This window comes from Acanthaster planci, linkage group LG16 (genome assembly GCF_054643075.1).
Source record: "Acanthaster planci isolate LZ-2023a linkage group LG16, COTS_SCS, whole genome shotgun sequence".
In the NCBI taxonomy this organism is placed as follows: domain Eukaryota; kingdom Metazoa; phylum Echinodermata; class Asteroidea; order Valvatida; family Acanthasteridae; genus Acanthaster; species Acanthaster planci.
In genome coordinates this window covers 6249208-6271995 of record NC_141792.1, presented here as the reverse complement: position 1 = coordinate 6271995, position 22788 = coordinate 6249208, and the positions used below count along the sequence as shown (strand labels likewise).

General features: G+C 39.9%; 1 protein-coding gene across 4 annotated transcripts in view; it reads left to right on the top strand.

Moving 5' to 3' along the window:
- clcn2 (chloride voltage-gated channel 2) overlaps positions 1 to 22788 on the top strand; it is a 47486-nt gene that overhangs the window by 21295 nt on the left and 3403 nt on the right. For 2 of the 4 annotated variants that reach the window (XM_022254461.2, XM_087147560.1), the window contains 11 exons: positions 1519 to 1616; positions 3967 to 4082; positions 4975 to 5111; positions 6212 to 6381; positions 7565 to 7619; positions 8994 to 9022; positions 9578 to 9643; positions 12315 to 12410; positions 14222 to 14257; positions 16001 to 16105; positions 22368 to 22454. In XM_022254461.2, the coding sequence (XP_022110153.1) occupies positions 1519 to 1616; positions 3967 to 4082; positions 4975 to 5111; positions 6212 to 6381; positions 7565 to 7619; positions 8994 to 9022; positions 9578 to 9643; positions 12315 to 12410; positions 14222 to 14257; positions 16001 to 16105; positions 22368 to 22454 (995 nt within the window). The remainder of the gene's footprint in view (positions 1 to 1518; positions 1617 to 3966; positions 4083 to 4974; positions 5112 to 6211; positions 6382 to 7564; positions 7620 to 8993; positions 9023 to 9577; positions 9644 to 12314; positions 12411 to 14221; positions 14258 to 16000; positions 16106 to 22367; positions 22455 to 22788) is intronic. The other 2 variants (XM_087147561.1, XM_087147562.1) reach the window with 2 other exon arrangements.

Here is a 22788-nt window from a genome sequence, read left to right as displayed (position 1 = left end):
CAACGCAGTAACACAGAAAAAGGCCTTGTGGTAGTAATCTGTCTTGTGGTAGTACTGCATAGAAAATATCTTTTGTGAGGAAGTGAAGATCTGAAGAGAACTGGTGGACCCAAAGATTTGTGGGCGGCATACATACCTACCATCTTTCACTTTAATCGGAACTAAGTTTTCAACTTGGGGTATTTCAGGAATCCATTTTGATTGTAGGCTTGAGCAGTCTAGAATTCTCAGAGCCGGTTCCAACTTAGAATCTCGATGCCAAGTTAAAATCGGTTCCCAAATATATAAAGAAAAACAGAAGGTTTAATCACCTGCTGCCGCGTGCTGTTAAAAATGCAATGCACACATATGGGCGATTTTGAAGATTTTCAGTTTTCAAACTCTTCAAAAATTCATCATTTCATTTAATGGACATTTACACCCACACAAATGACTATTTGGTGGCTACTCTAAGCGGACAGGCAACCTCCATTGACGTCCGAGTATTTCAGCCAGGCCTGCCTTGTAAAGAGAGCCCAGAATTGTGAGGTGTTGTGTAATTTCCTTTTTTCCCAGTGAATGCGAGTGACATCTTTTCAAACGCGGCTGGATTAATGTGCAGTGGTGCTGTGTCTCTCATCAATGGTGCCCTGGAACACTTTTGTGCCCGGTGCTAATTCGTGGGCGCACTATGCCCAAAACAGTGGTATACTGTTTCAAAACAGTGACGGATTGTCTTCGAAAAATGCAAGCTGAAAAATGATGGCAGTTCCCAGCAGCAGGTCTTTTGTTCCGAGTACGGTCTTTTATTACACTGACCAGCTCTTTTGTCCGATTTCGGGCAGCCCGGGTCTGCGTATAAACCCAAGGTGCCCGAAACAGGGCACTTGGTCTTTCTTCCACTGATTTAGGGTGCACTTCAGCTTGGGGCAGATTCCGATTTTTCTTTGGCACCGCGATTCCACTCATAACCGGGAGTGCTGCGCAAGCCTATTTGATTGTCCAAGAGACTACTAATACTCAGGAGCTTTAGAAGCACTAGCACCTGAACCCCCACTAGGGTGTAGCCCCTGAAACCCACCCATCTGAACCCCCACTAGGGTGTTGCCCCTGAAACCCACCCACCTGAACCCCCACCAGGGTGTTGCCCCTGAAACCCACCGAGTAGGGAACTTGCCTGGACTTTGTGTTCTGTTTTCTGTCTGACCAATGTTTGTGGGTATGAGTGTAGTCATCCTGGTATCAGGAGTCATTTTCTAGACGACAGGCAGGGCACATTGCCTGAAACATGAGCCCTCCTTTTAACCTGTTTGAAGACAATTCTGTATGAAAGCAGGAAAATCGAAATCTGACAAGATTCCCCGAGAAATGTGGTACTGTGTTGTGAAATGTCTGAGGTTGAAAACTTAACCCAAACTTCAGAGGTTTATGGATGTAAGTAGACTCCACGGGGTACATCAAAATCATTGCTGCTGACTGTTTTGTATCCAAACTGTTGAAGATTGAAATGTGTCAGCATTCTCTTCCTCTGACTACTAGGTGCAGCAGCATTGTCAGGCAGTGTCACCCACACTATATCAACCTCTGTCATAGTCTTTGAGTTGACAGGCCAAATCACCCATATTCTACCCGTCATGGTAAGTACATGTACATCCTTTAAGAGTCACCTCAAAATTTCTTCAAGATAAATTGCTGACAAGTTGCAGAAATAGTTGCATGTATACAGTGTATACATCTTTGGCAAACTCTCCCCAGTGACTTTGGTTATACATGTCCCCCCCAACTGTGGTTTGGGCCAGACTAGCCACTCGTTGATAATGGGCCACTCAAGGACACATTGTACATGTATGTGGGTCTTTATTTTAATATGGGGGCCAATGTGTATTTTAGGGACATCACAATTATCATGACCATTTAAAACAAGACCAGTTTCACTTTCCCTTTTAATTTTCATATGTATTTGTCGGTTAATATGTGCTGATTACATTCAATTCATTTACATTAAAAAATGTTGATTTACACAAGAATTGCAAGGGAAAACCTCGTCGTTTCTCTCTGTTTTTAGTGTTTAGTGTGACATTTTTGATGACCTGTTTATAATCTGAATCCGTCATAATCTAATATAACAACGTAACATTTCGTTCCTCCAGTTGTTACAAAGTGAAAATCATTTTTGGCTGATAAAAACAAACAAAAAGCTGTTGCAAATTATTTCGAAAAAAAATGTGAACCGGCATCTAAGTACACGTATCTCTGCAACTCTGAATTCTTTGAAATTTTCTTCATTATCCAGTAAAGACAGAAGTTATGTTTTTAACTTTCAAGTAGGCCAGTGGGTGCGTGACAAGTTTGACAGTCCAACCTTGTCAATAACAGCACTTTAAATACAAGATTCTCCTTTAACAAGAATTATTTTTTAAGCCCCAGTCCTTAATTTTTCTACATTTTCATTATAAAAGGTTTCGTTTTTTATTCACAAATGTTGAACCCACTGCAATATGTGCAATGTTTGGTGACAATTGTAATGCTTAATATGACATCAAAATTGCTTCACATTAATTCCCATTCATTGGAAATATGGACAGGTTTTATAGTATCTTTGTATCCCTAATTTATTTGAAATCATTATTCATTGACTGCAGTCATGAAATGTTGTTGCCATTGTTACAACAAAATCTAATGCAGTCCCCAGTGTAAATTAATGTTTGTACTGTGACAGTTTTCCTCTTGTGTAACAGAGAAACCAGTACACAGGAAATGAGTCATAAAGCTCTTTAAACTAAAAACTTCCCAACCCTTAATGTTTCCGGCAAAGGTGCACAAGCTAAAGGGCATACATACCTATGAGCTGTGCCATATATTTGCCATTTAAGCAACTCTGTGTTAAACCAGAAAAAACTTTTCAAAATAATTTTAAAAATAGCCAAAAAGTGAATTTTGGGGGAAAATGTTTGCCCATTTTTATGCCGCCTCAAACCCTATCTAAAAAAAAACAACTAGTGATGAGAATATATGGTATGTACACAAAGCAAATTGGCAACAATTGAAAAGAAACCTTTACTAAAATGACATGCATAGAACGGTCATACTTGGTTTCTCTGTTACACGTCAAATAATTTGCTGCACCACTGCACAAATTTGAGTCTGTACACGTCAAGTAGTTATTCAAAGCAAAAATCATTTCCATTTATTGCATGTATCAATTACATATCAACAAGTTTTGAATTTGTTTAGACAATTCTGAAATTTAACTACCATGTCACACATTTGGCCCCTTATTTAAAATAAAGACCCATGTCTACTGCGCTGTTAATAATATTGATATATAGCTGCATGTTAACACTGAGCAAGGAGCTGGGTTAAAATCCTTAACAAACAATTTCTGAAGTACATTTTATTGACTATAGTTTCTCTTGTTAATGAAAGTTTCAAGGTGTAAATGTTATTTGGAAGTCCCTTCTTAGTGTGTTTTTTCTTCTGCCTTAATAAAGAAATAAAGAACAATAAGGCCACTTAGTTTTCATGATGTTGAAACACATGTATATTATGGGTAAGCACAAAAATATTTCTTTTTTCATACCTCTGACAACTCAGTTTTGCCTGAAAAACTCTTCAAAATACCTTTACATGCTAAATTAAGAAACCTAAAATTTCAATTTGATGTCTTCAATGTTTTATTGTGAAAATTCTGTTGTTTTGCCACTTCCATTTCTATGTTTGTTTTGGCAGCGTCTTTAAAGATGAAGATATTTTTTCTATCAAAGGTTGTTTGCTGAAAGGTGATTGAAGGCTAATTATTGCCTTTTTATATTCTACAATGGGAAATTGACCACCTTTTCAGGTCTGGAAGCTATGAACATCTGTAGCCCAAACTTTGTATCACCATTCAAGTGGTTTTTCAGATCTGAGGTCATAGGGTTGGATTGGTATAGAATGATCCATGTCCTGCCATACATGTCTGCTAAGGCTGTCTTTATTTCTTGCCAGATGGCCGTGTTGATTGCCAATGCCATTGCCCAGTTACTGCAGCCGTCCTTTTATGACAGCATCATCCAAATCAAGAAGCTGCCTTACCTACCAGATATCAGCCATGCTGGTTCTAAGTAAGTCAGCCCTGTCACCATTGCAGTCAGTGTCTGTAGAAACACTCACATATCCTCTTTGAATGCTTTATCTTGATTGGCAATCTCTGGCTTCAAAGCAACTATTGCCTTTCCCCTTTTTCCCCCACCATTGGCACCATCTTGAGCTTGCTTTTTACACTTGGCACTTACATAAATATCCCTCACACAAAAATGGAATCAGTGGGTATATTTGTAATTATACAAATTATGTTACATTCAGACCACTGTGATCGTTCCAGAGGGAGTGTGCACCGACTGATATTCAATTCAAGAGTAACTTTTTCATTCCTAAATGTACATATTGTTTAACTACATGTAGTTGAAATTTGAAAACATTTCCTTGTGGAAGTGGATGGTACAAATGTAGGGCAGAAAGGACAACTGAAGATTCTGTGTACACAGCTTCTTGAAATTGTACAGTGAGATTCTTGTCCTTTGGTTACAAACTGTTACACATTATGTCTCATGATCTTATTAGTGACAGTATTAAACAAGTGTGAGTGGAACACACAATAACGTAGCACGTCTGGGTCCCATATACCACGAGGGCATTCCGTGTTCCATGAATGTGAGCGTGAACTTGAAATGCAATAAAGATGTTATAGAGGCTTATGCACTCAAATGCGCCACCTTTGAATTTAAAGTCAATTTTGCAGTTGTGCGTTTTGCTTTTAGCATAAAAACAGCGCAGGGCATTGAGTTAAAAGAATGCATTACGTGGGGTTTGATATGAGCCATGCAATTCAGTTATATATCACAGGGTTTGTTGCCATGGATCGACCAATCAAAATTGAGAAGTCAACATATGTATTGTAGTTTAGTACGTACTGGTTCCCAACCTGCTTACATGTGTTTGTGTTTTTCTATGCAGGACCTATGAGATATTTGTTGAAGATATCATGGTGAGGTATGTCAAGTTCATATCCTGGCTCTCAACGTATGCAGACCTGAAGGAACTTTTGGATACTTCTCCCAAATTGCAGTCTTTCCCACTGGTTGATGCTCCTGGTGAGTTCATACAAGACTTCAGGAGGGACCATGACAGGAAAGGGACGAACATGAGTATTGCTAAGGATTTTCACTTCAAACCTTCAGAATTACCCATGATTTTCTGATCTGAGGATCAATAAAGATTCTTTTGTGGTTTAATGCGTGTGTCTTGTCAAATCAATCAGACAAGATAAGTTGTAACTGTAAACATAAGTAAGATTTGAAGCTTTGCATGGTGGATGAAACACGAGAAATGGGTTTGTGGGTACACCATGGAATCAATCTCTTTTGGATGAGGTGTGGTTCTTAAAAGTTGATACTCACCGGTTCTTTTCAGAACCACACCTCGTCCAAAAGAGATTGATTCCATGGTGTACCCGCAAACCCATTTCTCAGCTGTAAACATACTGACACACACAGGATGGACATACATGTACAACAATTTCCTGTAGACTCGAGTTTCACATACAGTGTATTTGGCCCATATTTTTCCTTATGACTAGAATTCAAACACTTCTTGTAAGCAATGGACTTGACTGTTAACAAATTACATCAAAATGAAACACAAGAAATGGTCTTACTGCCTACTAAGGCACCATTTAAAATTCTTATTGGGTAGGTAGACTGGTCCGACGGATATATTTATTATTGGTTGGTTATCAGGTTAAGTGTTCTCAAGTGGCCAATTCCAACTGATAAAAGCTTTTTATTGCATTACTTCCAAGGCTGTGTGGTTTCAGTGATGCAACACCCCATCCATCATTCACTCAGCACAAGTCACTGTTATCTTGGTCGGATGGCCCTGTCCTATAGTCAACAGATAGGAATTTTGTAATAATGCCTAAGTTATTTCATAACAAAGGTGTTTCAGAGTTTGGGCGCCATTTATTTCTGTCGTCATTGAATGATGTCACATACTGTCGCTTCTTCTTGATACCTTATATGCTGTCCCAGTTTTTCAACCATGTGGAAATTACCTTAAAACTGTAATACAGACACAGGACAGAAAATACTAAAACAAAGCATAGGCTTTGGATAATCATTTCCCCTCTATTTGTCCATTTGATATCTTCAGTGGTCTTAATTCTATGTGTCACTGTGTCCTGCTTCACTCCTAGAGTCCATGATCTTGCTGGGATCAGTGCAGCGTAGTGAACTGGAATACATGATAGAGAAGAAGATTGGGTTAGCTCGGCGGCTGGCAGTAGTAGCTGACAGGAAGAGAGCCCAGGGGCAAAGCCAGCCAAGCCCCTCTGACCGCTTCTCTGTTGTCTCCTTTAATGCCAAGGCAAGTGGAGTTTAAAGTTATTTTTGATTTGAGCTTTCATAAGCCTCTCTGATTCAGACGTAATAGATGATATTGCTTTCAATCTGTTATCTTGGACCAGTAACTTGTGGAAGTTAACACACTACATTAGAAAGTAGGGAAGACTCAGTAAGCCTTTTGTGAGATAAATTTGAATAAAACTCTGGTACAATGAGTTCTTTAAATTCACATAAACATAACAATTTGAATTCTCCATACTAAAGGCCCTGCAACAATACACTGTTTTCAATGGATTAGAAGGGCGCAAAGGAACCATTCTATTCCAGAGATAGTGGTTCCTAAGCAAAAGCTTGCCCCAAATCATGAGGTATAGCAACAGTGTCGTTAGTCTGGCGAATTCAAATTGTTGTGTTTATGTGGAATCATGTAACTCAGTGTACCAGATTTTATTCAAATTTAACTTGCAAAAGGCTTATTATAATCCATTTTTGGTGGATAAACCCTTGCCGTAATGAAAGCTGAATGTGCAATCTTCAAGACACTATTTTTGACAGTTGCTTCTTTTCATGCACAGACTCTTTAAAATTGTATTCTCTTTTCTTGCCAGAAATCTCTTGATGGAAGTCTCTTCTGTAACCCCAAGTTTTTGTCTGAGTCTGTTTGAAGTAATAAGAAAAGTTGAAACTTGAAGTTCATGTTAGTTCAAAACTAGAAAAACTAGACTTGATTTGATTCTGACTTGATTCCTAACGGCCTAATGCTAAAATGTTGCCAGTCCAGACTCAGCAACTCCAGTCTAAGATCATCATTACATGACAAATGTGTAGTAGAGTCCAGGCCCCAGATTTGACTGATGCAAGTCCCCCAGTCAAGCAAGACATGTGTACAGAACTGGACTAAAATGCACTTTGTTAAGTATACTACTTGTAATCATTGACACCTTGATGAGGATCTGATAACAGTACTGGTACTCTATAACACAAGCCACTTGGTACTTAAGTAACTGGTACTCTATAACACAAGCCACTTGGTACTTAAGTAACTGGTACTCTATAACATAAGCCACTTGGTACTTAAGTAACTGGTAATGACACCTGCACTTCATGCATTAAGCTTTAGTGAATCCAGACTGTGTCTTTTTGCCAGATTTGATAGGCATTGGGTTAGCATATTGTTTTACTGATTTTTTTTTTTTAATTTGCAGCCGGATGAAAACAACTCACAGCAAATTTCCATCAGAGATGCTGGTAACAAGGATGGTAAGCACTGCAGGATAATTGGTCAATTTAAAAATAGTTAGTTATAGGCTGTTTGGTTCAGGAACTCACACTGCCTGAATTCTGAAATATCATCACTGCATGGGACCCTGATGGCACTTTGCATTCTGTTCCCCTGCTTTAATCCTTAAAAATCATTCAAAATGTCCTAGATTTGTAAGGATCTTGGCAGATTAAGTCCCATGCTATGAAGCCTATTTTAGCCACTTCTTTAGATCACGTTATTCTACCATCCTCCCTTGCTCTGTTCAGTGACTCAGCCAGCCACCCTTTGTCATGTTTTTGGAACTCGAGCCATGTTTCAACCTACTGGCTACAGCTAGGAGTATTAAATACACATATCTGTGAGAGGTGGCAATAGCCGCTAGCCAGTGGCTTCCTTTGGCACATGTCAGTTTCAATTGTAACCACTGAATTAAACAGCGTCTTTGATTGTAAGTGTTCAGGTGTGCCATGTACATCAAACATGTTTGCAGCTGGGTAGAGTACTATGCTGCTGAATGACGTAGATGGAGACTTACATTGGCAACATTGTAAAGTCAAGCCAGTGTTGCTTACACATAAATTGGACAGTTGTTCTGGTCTTATAAGATTGGGTGCATATCAGTATGTGTTTCCTTTTCCTTACAGAAAGAATGCTCTGAATGAATGGTCAGGGTCAGGCTTGGTAAATGTCATTCACTAGCTATGTGCGCAGTAAAAGCAGCCCTCTTGCATGTATTGCTACCCTTTGACCTTACTTTCAAGTCGGCCATATTGATTTGAAAGCGAGTTAAACTTTCTATTCAGGGAAATGAAATTAAGAAGAAAAGTAAAGCAATGAGATAAGATCATTCTTGATTGAAATCATTAACAGTGATGAATAAGTTAAAATTTGGAATTAAAGTCTAAATGTTGTAACCACTTCCTACCGGGGCAGTTATCAATGTTGATGATGCTGCGCCGGGTATTTATCATTTTTTTCTGTTTTCAAAATTCTTTACAAATTCCTATCTTCATTTACTGGACACTTACAAACATGTGAAGGACTGTCTGGTGTCCACTCTAGCCTGACAGACAAAATTGTTCCAAGTACGGTCTTTTGTTACAAGGCCCTGTTCCCTTTGTCCGAGTTTGGAGACCCTGGCCATACATATAAAGCATACGTGTCCAGATCCAGACTCCCCGGTAGGGAGTGGTTAAGCAACCATTACAAAAAGAAAGTGAATCCAAAGTAGTCTGGCAACATTCAATTTGGCAGATTACATTGATTAAGAACAAACTCAATTATGGCTTCCTTGTTAATAAGGTCTATGAATGTGTGCTTGTACTCACCAACAACTAAGTTATGTTTCTGGTTTCTGTCTCTTACTATAGCATCGGCTATAAGTCTGTCCAACTTAGAGGTAGGTTGGTTTTTATGTCAGATTCATGAATAAGTGGAAGAAGTGATAGTTCATAGTTATCCGTAGGATTAGAACATTTTAAAGGTTTTTAAAAATACATCTCACATTACTGCACATCTGAATTCTTCATTGACTAGACAAATTAAAATCAAAGCCATTACATTCTTTTCTATTTACCTTTCATCTTATTTTCTTCTTCTGGGTCTTGTCTTGTATGTTCACTTGCCCCACATCCTTTCCCACTTCCTTTCTTTATCCTTTACGTTCTATCTGTCTTTTCATTTATCTCATTAATCCTTTGAACCTTTTTCATATTTCTTGTTGCTTTCCTTAACTTATGTCCATTTCCAATTTCCCTGTTTCATCAAACTAAACTTCCTTTTTCCTCGTGTTCTCATATATTCCCTGGTCACTTGGTTCTTTTGCTTCCTATTTCTTACTTGTGCCATTGTACCTCCACGCGTTGCCCATTCCTTCACCCCCATTGTGCCCTTTACATGATGGTTGTATGTAATACATATACATGAATCTGTATTTACCATGGATACCCTCCAGCTATCACTCACTGTCCTGCTTCGGACTTCCCCGCGTGCATCCCCACGGTCATCCTTTTCCAGTCAGGTGAAGCTAGTTTACTAAGAGCAGGGACAAGAGTCTAAAGCAGACATTCAGAATAGAAAAAAACTTATGTTTCACCAGTTTTCTTTGTGAGTGCAATGACCAAGTTGTGCTGTATCTAAACCCAGCCATATACACATGGTGCTTGTGTTCCTGAGCAAGACACTTAAGTGCAATTGCCTATGTCCATCCATTTGCCTGTAGGCACCTGTGATGGTTTAGACTCTAAATCCTTATATGCATGTTTCCCCTGGATTGTTCACCTTTTCTTCAGTAACCCTTGTTAAGTTTGAACATTAACAGCTATGACTAACTTCAGTAGGGATTATGCATGGCGGCCATCTTCCCAGTCAGTGCTTTTGTTATGGGGGATATGCACAAAAGGTCTACTCAAGTGTACCCCTGTGGAACAAAAACGCTGAGCGGGAAGATGGCTGCCAAGCATAACCTCTATAATACAGCTTGTATCCCATGGATTAGTGGAATACAAGCTATCTAATGGAATTCAAGTCTACTGTAATGTTAGTTGAATAACACTTGATGGAGCTAATTCAGATTGGTTTACTGCTAACAATGTGTAATGTAGCAGCCAAGTGTAATGGGTGAGAGGATGAGTTGTTTTCAGTCCACAGATCGGCAAAGTATCTGCTTCTTTAACAAAAAGTTTTATAGTTGATTGGAGAGTATATTGGGATGTTGAAGTAATTGGCAATATCAACAAAATGTGGTTTGCTGAAATCTATGCTACACAATTATTGACTGCTTTGAGTGGTGTAGTTAAACTAGCCTCCCAAGGTATAGTTAAACTAGCCTCCCAAGGTATAGTTAAACTAGCCTCCCAAGGTATAGTTCAACTAGCCTCCCAAGGTATAGTTAAACTAGCCTCCCAAGGTATAGTTAAACTAGCCTCCCAAGGTATAGTTAAACTAGCCTCCCAAGGTATAGTTAAACTAGCCTCCCAAGGTATAGTTCAACTAGCCTCCCAAGGTATAGTTAAACTAGCCTCCCAAGGTATAGTTCAACTAGCCTCCCAAGGTATAGTTAAACTAGCCTCCTAAGGTACAGTAAAACTAGCCTCCCAAGGTATAGTTAAACTAGCCTCCCAAGGTATAGTTCAACTAGCCTCCCAAGGTATAGTTAAACTAGCCTCCCAAGGTATAGTTAAACTAGCCTCCCAAGGTATAGTTAAACTAGCCTCCCAAGGTATAGTTAAACTAGCCTCCTAAGGTACAGTAAAACTAGCCTCCCAAGGTACAGTAAAACTAGCCTCCCAAGGTACAGTAAAACTAGCCTCCCAAGGTACAGTAAACCTAGCCTCCTGAGGTGATATATGAAGAATTCTGTTTTCCTGAAGCCTTTGGAAACTAGAATGTGGCAATGGATCAATTGGGGGGGTTATATTTTTACAACACCTCTCCCCCAGTTTTTGCTTGAATCAAGCAATATCTGATTAATTTGGTCTAACTACATGTAAGCACGCCTATTTGAATGAGAAATTTGTCAAAAATTTACCAGCACTTTTCAAAACTTTCTCTTTAGAAAATATTTCAACCCGGCTCTGTAGCGCGAGCGCTTTCTGAATGCAAGCAACATACACACCAGTATGCATTTACACACAGTACCAGTGTTCATGCACATAGTTCCTTGGTTGCTATTGGTAATTTGGTATAGTACTTTAGTATGTAGTTCTTTTGGCCTAGCACAAGAAGGTAGCCAAAATGTTGAATACTATGGGACTGGCTCCTGGCCAGTTAAGATACAGAATTCGTGGATGAGGTGTTATGTACTTCTTTTCATGAGTTTGTATGAAGGAATTGAAGCAGCATTTTTTTTCTTTGGTTTGACTGCATCTTGTTGCATTCCATTTTAAGGGATTGTTATTTGTCAATTTTTCAGCATTTTGTTTGATTATAGAATGTCTGTTACCTGCATTTCTTTGAACTGTTTATGATTTTGGATGACATTTTCTTGATTTTATCTGTCATGGTGCCACCCTGCCCACACTCTACAATGTAATTATGTTTAATAATCTCTCTAGAAAGTGATCCACTTACAAAGTTGTACCCACAATTTCAATTATAAGATCCCCCATTTGTGTGTGTGTGATTTTTTTGGTTTTAGTAACTAGAACAAAAGATATTTTGTGGTGATACATGAAGCCTTGCCTATGAGAAATGTAAATTTCTAACATGAGAAGCTGTATTTGTTATAGAGAAAATTGCAAAAGAATGTTTGACATCTTAGCATTTTAGTGCTGTAGGCCACAGTAGTGGTAAGCAGAATCAGCAAACACCATTTTTCATGCCATCCAAACACAAGATAGATATACCGTTTGTGCAAAAGTAGAAGCGTAAGAAATACTATAAAACACAGTGCAACTCAAAAAGGTTTACGTGCAAAATGAAGTTTTTCTCAATTTTGTTGGTACCCTCAATGATCCTTGCATGTGTGTATGGTTGATATTCCCAAGCTGAACTTGTGTAGGCTTGAAGAGTACCTTCACATGTGGAATAGTTAACATGTTGATGATCAGTGCACATGCACCCATTTGTATGAGTGGATCTGAGACTTTTAACCTGGATGGTTTGCTCGTCCACATACAGTATATGTTCGTCTGTCTGTCTGTCATGCTTCTGTGCGGGTTTTATTTTGTGTCTGTATTCTCACTATCAAGGGTATGTTTAGGCGCTATGGCTCCAGAGATAGCATACAGAGTTCTAGTACCGACTCGTTGGAGGGTACCAAAAAGAAGGTCCGAGTCTATAAGCTGGTAAGTTGAACCAGTGTTGTGCTCAATGTGAGCTCGCTCAAAGTAGAGAAGCAAACTTTGAGTTATACCGGTAGATTATGGAAGACTGATGCAAAGAGCTAACAGACTAACAAAACTGATAACTGAAGTCATCAAATCTGCTCATCTTTTTGACTGAGACATATCTACACATTGACAGATTAATGCTTGATTCAGTCAAATTGGTGATTGAATGACAATGTGATCGTGGCTACAATCTTGTTTCCAAGAAACGAAGTTGGAGGAGCATTTCCGAGTGGATCCTGTGACTTTCTTTTGTTTTTGTCGAGGACTGAATACCCAATATTTCTGAATGAGTTGACCCAAGAGGATGCCCCTTGTTTTCCTTGTCTAAGCTCATTTAAACCCCAGATGCATGTAGTAAATGAATTCACTGTTTTTTGTCTTCTCAAGCAAATGTATGAATTGGTGATTTCTGAACATTTCAATGGGTTTTTTGTTACGTTTCCAATATTTATGCAGACTACCTGTATTTATTTCTAATATGTAGAGCTTGCAATACCGACCGCTTTTTTTTAATGTACTGTTTTAGTTAGGATTGATATTAATGTGTTTAATCGCATGCATGCAACTCACCAATACAAATCTACCTTTGATGTTTGATCTTCTGATCGGTTGTATTCCTACCTTGTATCCACCACCCACAATATCTTCCTCTATAAGTTGACATAGTTTGGCAGTTTCTCCAGTGTTTGCTTCTCTCCCAGATTCTTCCTGTCTCATTCTTTTATCTTTCGACATGATGTTATTAATATCTTCTCCCCCAACACTGTCCACTTACACACACAAGCACCCTTACATATGTATACCAGTGGGGTATTTTGTTTGTTCTCGTGTACTAAACTCCCACACAACACAGAAAAAATTTCAAATCACTGCCATTTCAACCAAATTCAGTTTCTTGGGTTGAAATTTCGACCGTTTGTCCCTTACATAAAACACTTCAATTTGCGACAGATGAATGGCACTTGAAAATTCCTCCTTTTTGAGTTAATTTGAAATATCTATTTTGTGAAATTCTTGTGGGTTACCACTTTAGTACCCCACAAGGATCAAAACTGGCTTGTGGGATACTTTCCATTGTTCCGGTACCCCACAAGGCACCATGTACAAGCGCACTGAATCTCATTGGAGTTTGGTACTTCTTGTTATGTACAAAGTTAGATTCATTCTCCTTTTCATTGAATCAGGTAATTGGATCCTGACTGTTGGTGCATGTTGACGCAGGACACAGATTTCTTTGGTGTTCCAGCATCTCAGAATCTGTACAGCATCTCATCATCTTATGCCATAAAAAAAGCAAAGCAAAAATAACGTTTAATTTCAGTCTCTCTTTTTTATATAACTGGTAAAGTAGCAGGTTTGATTTGTGTAACTTAAGAAACGTCAGGGTGTCGTTGCTGTCAGGATTTTTGTCTCCTGTGATGTTTTGATGAACACCTACATGTGCAATGAAGATGTAGTAACAGCATATGCAGATCCTAACCAAGTAACTGGCTGGTATGACTGCTTGGAGGACAGCCTGAATGCAAAGACGTTTTTGTCTTCTGAAACTAAATCAACCGTATTTATTCTCTGCAATCTGTCAAACTGTAAGCAAAAGTGTAGTGTGCAAAGAAACAAAAAGTACTAAAGAATGACCCATTTTGTTCACGCTTGTGCATGCTGTTTGTTGGTACATGTATATAGGACAGTGTTGAGTTCACTCTTTAAAATCACATCCAAATCAATCCAACATGTATTCCATGTCTGTGCATTTTTTATTTTTACAGCCAATTGGAGAGTTTGAAGACATGTCAGTGGAGGAGGTATGTACGTGTAGTTTGTTATCTGTTGCTTTAAGAAGTTACATTTGAGTGTCATCCAGCATAATAGCTTAAAAGAAACACAGGTCACAGAAGTAGCAGACCACTCCATTTTCCATTTTTTGGCCATGATAAATACTTCAATTTTGTTACATCAGTTTTCTTCAAAATGTTGAAAACATACAGACTATTCCCAACGTGTTTATGAAGGCTGGGTGCTTTTCCTGAGGCTCTGTTGGAGGTACAGTACCCAAAAAGAAAATGACAAAAGTATTCTTAAAAGCATACTTGGTTTAAAGATGATTGATTAGGGAACTAACATCCCTGGCAAATTTTTCTTTCTGGCAAGCCTTCATTTTGAAGAAAATAATGAAAGAATACAATTTCCAACAATGTGTCTAAGGATGCATTTTTGGATAATTGCTGTCAGAATCGTGCACAAGCGTTGAAATAGCACACATGTGCGCCGTGACTACTATTCATTGGCAGTGCGCGGCATCGCATAAATGCGTTCCACTGAATGTGAGAACATGTCCCAAGATGCAGAATTCAGGTGCAATTCAAGACATGACTCGGCCACTTTTGATCTGAAATCCAAATCCTAAAACTTGTTATTCTCTGATTATGCAGCATTCATTGAGGTCAAATTTCATCAGGCACCCTTCTTTAGATATCAAGTAATTTTGTTGCCTCAAAGAAACAGCACACAAAAATTACAAATGATGGACTCTACCTTTAGAAGTTGTGGTTTTTTTTTTTTATTCAAAAAGAAAGTTTTTTGCTGAAAACAGTTGTCACGTATTTACTGTGCAGTTTTATCATAATTCACGGGGTTGTGTTTCTCTGAGAATAATTCAGAATGAAAAAAGGCCAGCCAATGATGGTGGAAATTTTGTACCATAAGAGAAGCAACCTTAATAGAACTGAGTGCTATTTCTGGAGAGTGAACTCTATGATTGATTGAGCTTCTCATCTGTTGCCAATGCATTTTACATTCAATTTGTTGCATTTGGGGTTTCCATCATGAGACCAAGCAAAATTGTCTCTACACTACATCTCCTACAAGTTTGAACAGTGTATTCAAGTTTTGCTAAATATTTACCAAATACACTGTAAAAACATTGATTCTCATTTCATTTCCATGCACGGTGATATTTTGACCAAGTTCTATTTCCGGCCATTTATCAACCATTGGTCCACTTTCTGTGGTAGCCTTTGCATAAATTCTGGCTACTAACAGAATTTGACCACTAGTTGACCAGTGGTTGATGATTAAATTTGGTCTTTGCATCACGTCTGGATTGCAACTGATTGAAATTGGATACAAACTCGGCCTCACTCACTTGTTTGAAAAATGCAATGGGCTCCCTGCATGCACAGCTTTTTACATCAAAAAGTTTTGAATCAGTCTTTCTTGATACACGTGATTGTTCACATACATGCCTGGTGCAGAGTACATGCAGTCATTTCACATATCTGGAGAGTTCACAGTAGGTTCGAGGATCACAGTGTCTTTGATAATTAAAAGCTTCCTCAGAATCTATATGTAACCTGTTAGGGGGTGTTTGTGCACAGAGGGGAGAAAGGACTTACCCCAATGCATACATACACCAGCCTTTTCATTGGTGAGCATTAACCCGACAGAGCCGAGGGGGAGGGTAGAAGCCCCTCGACAACATAGTCCAAGTCTTGTGCCTGATAACCAATCCTAATTGATGGGCATTCCTGGTCTTTGCATTCACACAGCAAGAAGAATGGGAAGCTGATGAGCTGAAAGTCCAGTTGGACTTTAGTGAGGTCCACATTGATCCTGCCCCCTTCCAGCTTGTCGAAAGAACCTCATTGCACAAGGTAAATCTCACTTTCTTGCCATCACATGTACAAGGGTTCCACACAAGCCTGAATATTCCTTTGATACCCAAGCCTTTAGAGTTAGAAAAGTATTCAGAAAGAAAAAAAAAGAACATAATTAGGAAATAGAGAAATGCACTCCTTGTGTCTGTAGGGAAAGACTGAGAGATGCAATGTTCCATAGAAAAATGCTACAAAGTTGCATGTCTTAAAGAGCAACCTAAAGGAAAACATGTGTTCTCTGAATTTATCTGTTCAAATAAGTAGGGAAGCATCCAAATCAAACGCAGTGTCGTTTGTCTTCAGAGCTCAACTATAACAAGCTAAAAAGGGCTTTTTTTCTGTTCATGCCAAGATGCGAATTCTGAATGTAGATTGCGTCATTCTGAGAAAACATATAAAACAAAGGGAACCCTCAACTTGTGTTCGTAGTGGATAATTTCTCTTGTGCAAGCCAAACAATGGCCAAGGGTTTATCCACTATGAACATAGGGTGAGGGTGTCCCTCGTTTTCTCTGTTTTCTCAGAATGTCGCTATCTACATTCAGCATGTTCAGAATTCGCATCTTGGCATGAACAGGATAAAAAGCCCTTTTTAGCTTGTTACAGTTGAGCTCTGAAAACAAACGACTGTTTCTTCGATTTGGATGTTTCCAATTTATTTGAACAGATAAAAATCAGAGAAAACATGTTATCTCATGTTCCGACAGCCCAGCCAAAATACACAGATAAATGATAAATTTGTAGTATAACTGTTTTACTCTTGCTGTGGCAAACAGTCACCAACTCGAACAAAAGTTTTGTTACTTACTAAACATAACAGTGGCTGAAACATCTTTAACCACTTCCTGCCGGGGACTCTGGAATCGGAGACTTATGGTTTATATGTGTGGCCGGGGTCTCCGAACTCGGACAAAGGAAACAGGGCCCTGTAACAAAAAACCTTACTCCGAACAAAAGACCAGGCTGCGACATTTTTCACTCTCAAAAGTTGTGATAATCCAGCCTTGTTTTGAAAGCGTATACCAGGCTTTGGGGCATTGAGAGCGAGCGGATTACCACCGGGGACAAAAGCACTCCACCACTGCAGCAATGAGCCACACAGCACCGCTGCATGCAAATCTGGCCCCTATTGAAAAGAGGTCAGCAGTGCACTGAGCCAGGTTCAAGAACAAAAGACAGTTATACAACACTGCACAATCTGGGCTCTGTTTACAAGGCTGCAGGCCTGGCTGAAATACGCGATCACCTATCAACTTTGAGTAGTGCCTAGAAATAACTTTGTGCGGCTATAAATGACCTTTAAATGAAATGATGAATTTTTGAAGGATTTTTAACACGGAAAAAATGATAGTTATGCCAGCCCAGCATCATCAACATTGAAAAATGCCTCGGCATGAAGTGGTTAAACCTAGTTTGGACTTTAATTATAATATCACGTTACCAAACAATGGATTAAATCTCACAGGTTCATAGCTCGGGTGACTGGGATCTTATTTGACATAGAATCTTTTATGTACATGTCCTTGGACAAAGAGGATTTCCATCCTCCTTGCCTTACAATGCATCTTTCATTAATGGATGAGTTTGAGGCGGCTTCAGAGGCTCCACTTGCTCGGAGACTGTGCGTGCCCAAAGATGCAACATTATCAACGTATTGACTAAGGCCCTTGCGAATGATGTCTCTTACTGTACCATAAGATAGTGGTCTGCTGGTTGGTTTAAGGATACGTTTGTTACGCCTTCAATGCTAATACGGTGTCCTGAAGTGATGAAACCAGTGTGCTGAGGTATTCATTGTCTTTTATGTCGTCTTCTGAAGCTAGATCTCTCCAGTCACCTCGACTCAGTACAACTGAAAATCAAAAAAGTGTGTTACTAATATTCGAATTAGTTAACAGAAAAAGTATCTACATAAAGTATACCGAGTACGCAAGTAAATTACAAAACAACTGCGTTTAACTATAGCCACTCATGGGCCTCAATCTTACAAGCCTCTCTGAGCTAACCTATCCAAATATATATCAAACCACCAAACGCGGGTTAAAACTTTGTCTCTCGTGGACTGTACTCGTGAATGGTATAAAGTACTACTATAACTAACAGGAGGCGTCGTGCCTGTAGTTTCTGGCAAGCGATAATTGCCGTTGGATCGTTGAACTTCAATTTTCGAAATTCTGTTCGCGGACTTCAGGCCTGTCTGAAATCATATCTCAAAGCTATTGAGTTTGAAACTGAGCGAGCCTTGAAAAAGCCGTTTGCCTGGTTTATATGAAATAGACTGACCTCTACCCAAAACTCACAAATCTGGGGTATTAGGCAAGATCTTGAAATCAACCAAGTACTTCCGGAGAACTCCACTGCGGGGAGATAAAACTGGCCAAAATGGCAAGGATGGCCATTGTGGAACAATCACTGTTCCAACAGCTTTGTATTTCATCATATGTCCTACTGCATTTAATGCCATGGTAACAGGAGGACAAACCCAATTGTTCTCAGATGACCAATTTTGGGTAAAACAATCCGCAGCCTCGCAGCCGGGAGCCCAAATATCTGGAATTAAATTGAGGTAACGGAGTGTTGTGGTAACAAGCAAATCTGTTGATCGAATGTGGGCCATATTTCTTGTCTAAGGTCAGTATACTTCAGTTAAGCGACCAGTCCTCTGGTTCAACAATTCTGCTTAATTGATCTGCAAGTGGGGTTAGCTCCCTGGGGAGCCACTCTGGCTCTATGGTTACATTTAATTGCAAACAGGTGTTATATAACTCAATATTAAGATCGTGAAGCTCTGAGTTTGTACTTCCAACCGAAATAATCCGGCACACGTTCCGACTGTCTGTGAACCATTTCAATTTATGGCTGGACGACTCTGGACCTATGGAACACAATGTATACAAGCATTACTCTGAGCTTTCTTTTTGTCGAACTCTCTTTTTTCTCAGAGTCTGACCATAGACCCGTGCTTAAGGAATCTGTGAACTGCACACAGAAACCACCAAAACCATAATCACTCACATCAGAATAAACTGTAAAAGTGGCGATTAGCAAGGGCGCCACAGGCTGACCGTTAATGTCAGTTAGATTCTTCTGCCAAAACTGTAATTCTGAAATACAACCTGGAGACAATACAATTTTTCTTGACCAAGTTTCGCGTGATTCGATGGCTCGGTATAAATGCCGTGTAAACAATCTGGTTATTTGACCTACAGCAGGGGATGCAGATATGAGAAAACCTGCGATTCTCACAATCTCACATACTAGAACACGTTTTGTATTATTAGCCAAACATTCGTCCATAGCGATCTGAATTTTTGACAGCTTCTTTTCTGGCAGCTTGAATTGCATAGAAACTGTATCAACTACCATTCCTAACCATTTGCCTAACTGTTGGGGCCAGAAATCGCTTTTGGATCTAGATACTTTCCAACCGGTGAGTGCCAAGTCTTTTTGAACAATTTTACTTGCTGCCAAAGCTGAAACCTTATCTGAGTGACCAGAAATACCATCATCAATATACATAATGGCCCATACTGCACCATCTCTTGACTAAGGGCCTTAGCATTTTGGTAAAACAGTGATTGGCTGAGTTCAAACCGAAAGGGAGGACGTTAAAAATGAAATATCGAATTTCCTTTTCGAACTTCCAACTGACACCTAAAAATTTTCGATGTGGGGCAAAAATATCTATGTGATGGTAGCCAGATTCTAGGTCAAATGTAAAAAAAAGAACTTCTCAGAAAACATATCTGCCAATAGCGGCAAACCTTCATATTTGAGCTTGGGTAGATAAGTATACTGGTTAACATGTCGGAGGTCTAAAATAAGCCTTAGTTCCTTTCCCACGGAGACTGTAAGCGGATTAACTACATGGAGGGGTGACTGTTCTGTGATGCTTCCTATAGCTAACAATATGATATTGCTTTGGTAACGAACTCAGGATGGTCTAAACTGGACTTGTTATTATTCAAGAAGGCTTTAGGAGGAAACCCTCGGAAGGGAATTATATAACCGTGCTCCAGTATATTTTTGACGAACAAAGGTGGATCGAGGTGATCGAATCAACACTGCTTGCATTGGTGCGAACAACCCACGACACCAACAAATTTGGAATCAAGGATGTCATTTTGAATTTCATGGTCTAAACACCAAATAGAACTACTTAACTTTAAAGGCTCACTGCTGTCGTCCTCCAGCTCTCTGAGGACACTGATACTGGAAGTGTCCGATCTGTCTGCAAGCCCAGCAAGTCTGGTTAGATCTAGTTGCAGCTTTCCCTTGTTGGCGAGGTGTTGCGAGCACTCTGGAGGTGTCTTGTGGGAGGTTGAGGGATGAAAATTAGTACGGCGTCTGGTGCTTCTGCGGCGTTGTCGGTCCTTCTCTCGTCTCTTGAACTCTGCATGTCTGACTGCTCTTGAAAGCCGCTTGCCATCCTCACTATCACTAGCAAGGTCTTTGCTAGCGTAAGCCTGGACCGTATCCCAGCCATGGGTATCTGCAATTTTGATAATCTTTTGACGCTTGTCTATGAGGGAAATACCTTCTTTCAAGAGATCTGTAGCTTTCTGTAGTTTCCCTGCATCAATACTTGAAATTGTGCCTTCAAACTTATCTTTGACCTCTTCGTTGTGTGTGAATTGGTGTTTGCAGCCTTCTTTTTTGAACGCTGCTGATGTCAATTTGGCCGGTTTTACTGCGGAATGAAGCTGAGCCGAAGATTCCTCAGAAAGCTCTCTCTTAAATTTGTCAAGCTTTTTGTCCAATATCGCAAAGGTTAATGTGGGACAGTCCAGCAGAGTTATCAGAGAATATCTCATCAGCAGAATTGGTATCCATTTTGCAAGCATGCGTGAAGATATAAGCGAGCTGAGGAAAAAATAGAGCCAACAGTGTGGCGTGGTGACTGCAACTGAAACTCTCCCGCATACCAATGCCTTATGTAACCACACCCTGCTCCCACTTCACTGCACACATTTAGCACATCAACCAGTTTCTCAACAGCTTGGTCTCACCCTTACAATGAGATAGTAATTCTCTTTCTATGTATACATGCCAAGAGAATTTGTAATTCCTTAGAGTTGCTCTTTAAAGTAAAAGAGTGAGCTGGTCAGTGGAAATTGAAATGGAAGTTTATACAGTGCATGTGTTTTACTTATTGATCTAAGTGAATTTTTAGAGAGGAAAAATGTTAGGCTGAAGTGTAGTCAAAAACAAATTATCCTATTGTACTTGAACTTTAACCACTTCGTGCCGGGGCATTTTTCAATGTTGATGATGCTGGGCCAGCATGACTATCATTTTTTCCGTTTTCAAAATGCTTCAAAAATTCATCATTTCATTTAACGGTGGTTTATAGCCACACGAAGTAATCTTCAGGCACTATTCTAAGTTGATAGGTGACCTTCATTGACGCCCGAGTATTTCAGCCAGGCCTGCAGCCTTGTAAACAGAGCCCAGATTGTGCAGTGTTATATAACTGTCTTTTGTTCGCGAACCTGGCTCAGTGCACTGCTGACCTCTTTTCAATAGGGGCCAGATTAGCGTGCAGCGGTGCAGTGTGGCTCATCGCTGCGGTGGTGGAGCGCTTTTGTGCCCGGTGGTAATCCGCTCGCTCTCAATGCCCCAAAGCCTGGTATACGCTTTCAAAACAAGGCTGGATTATCACCACTTTTGAGAGTGAAAAATGCCGGTAATGCCTAGCAGCCTGGTCTTTTGTTTGGAGTACGGTCTTTTGTTACAGGGCCCTGTTTCCTTTGTCTGAGTTTGGAGACCCCGGCCATGCATATAAACCATACGTCTCCGATCCCGGAGTCCTCGGCAGGAAGTGGTTAAACACCAGCCTTGTTTTATCCATGAAGCATTCTGTAGCCTCAGACTTCCTGTTCAACTCACATCAGGCTATTTCGGCCCAAAAGATCCTTTACTTGAAATTTTTCTGACTGTATGAAAGAGAAAATGCACCTTCAGTATTTTGCATGTGAAGTACATATTGCACAGTGGGTGTTTAAGGGGTGGGCATTGCCCCCTTTTCAAAAAAAGTTGGGGGGGGGACAAAACACAGGAGGAAAGGGGATGAAAACCACCAACTTGCTGGAAAATACCTGAGAATTGACCCCCCTTCTGTTGTGGATGGTTTGTAAGTTTGCTCTTGCAGAGTTCTTTGCCCCCTTTCCCTACATAGAGCTTTGCCATCTTCCTGGTCATGCCAACATGCAAAACAGTAGATTGTAATGCAAAAACCTGTGTGTTGTGTTTGTTACAGTGTCATTCCATGTTCTCCCTGCTTGGCCTCAACCACACCTATGTGACAACTCTTGGACGACTGGTTGGTGTGGTTTCTCTCAAAGAGGTATGCTTTCCTTCATTATGTATTCATTTTGTTGTTATGTGCACAGCGTGTGCCAAAAGTGCCAAGGCATTACTACCAAGAGCAGCGGACTTAGGTCAGCTGCAGTCTTTGTTTTTTTCCCAGCAGAAGTAATCCCCAGAAGATAAGTGAAAGCAATGGCATGTTGCCTACAACCCTGTACCTCTTAGTACACACCGTGCATCCGTTTGCTGGTCTCAAAGTCCTTGTTACCTGACTAGCTGGATTTGGAAGGCATGTTATCCTTGTCCTCTTTACTCTGTGTGAGGGCCTTTTTATCCTCTTCCGTCACTATTAACACCACCGTTTTTGCTGT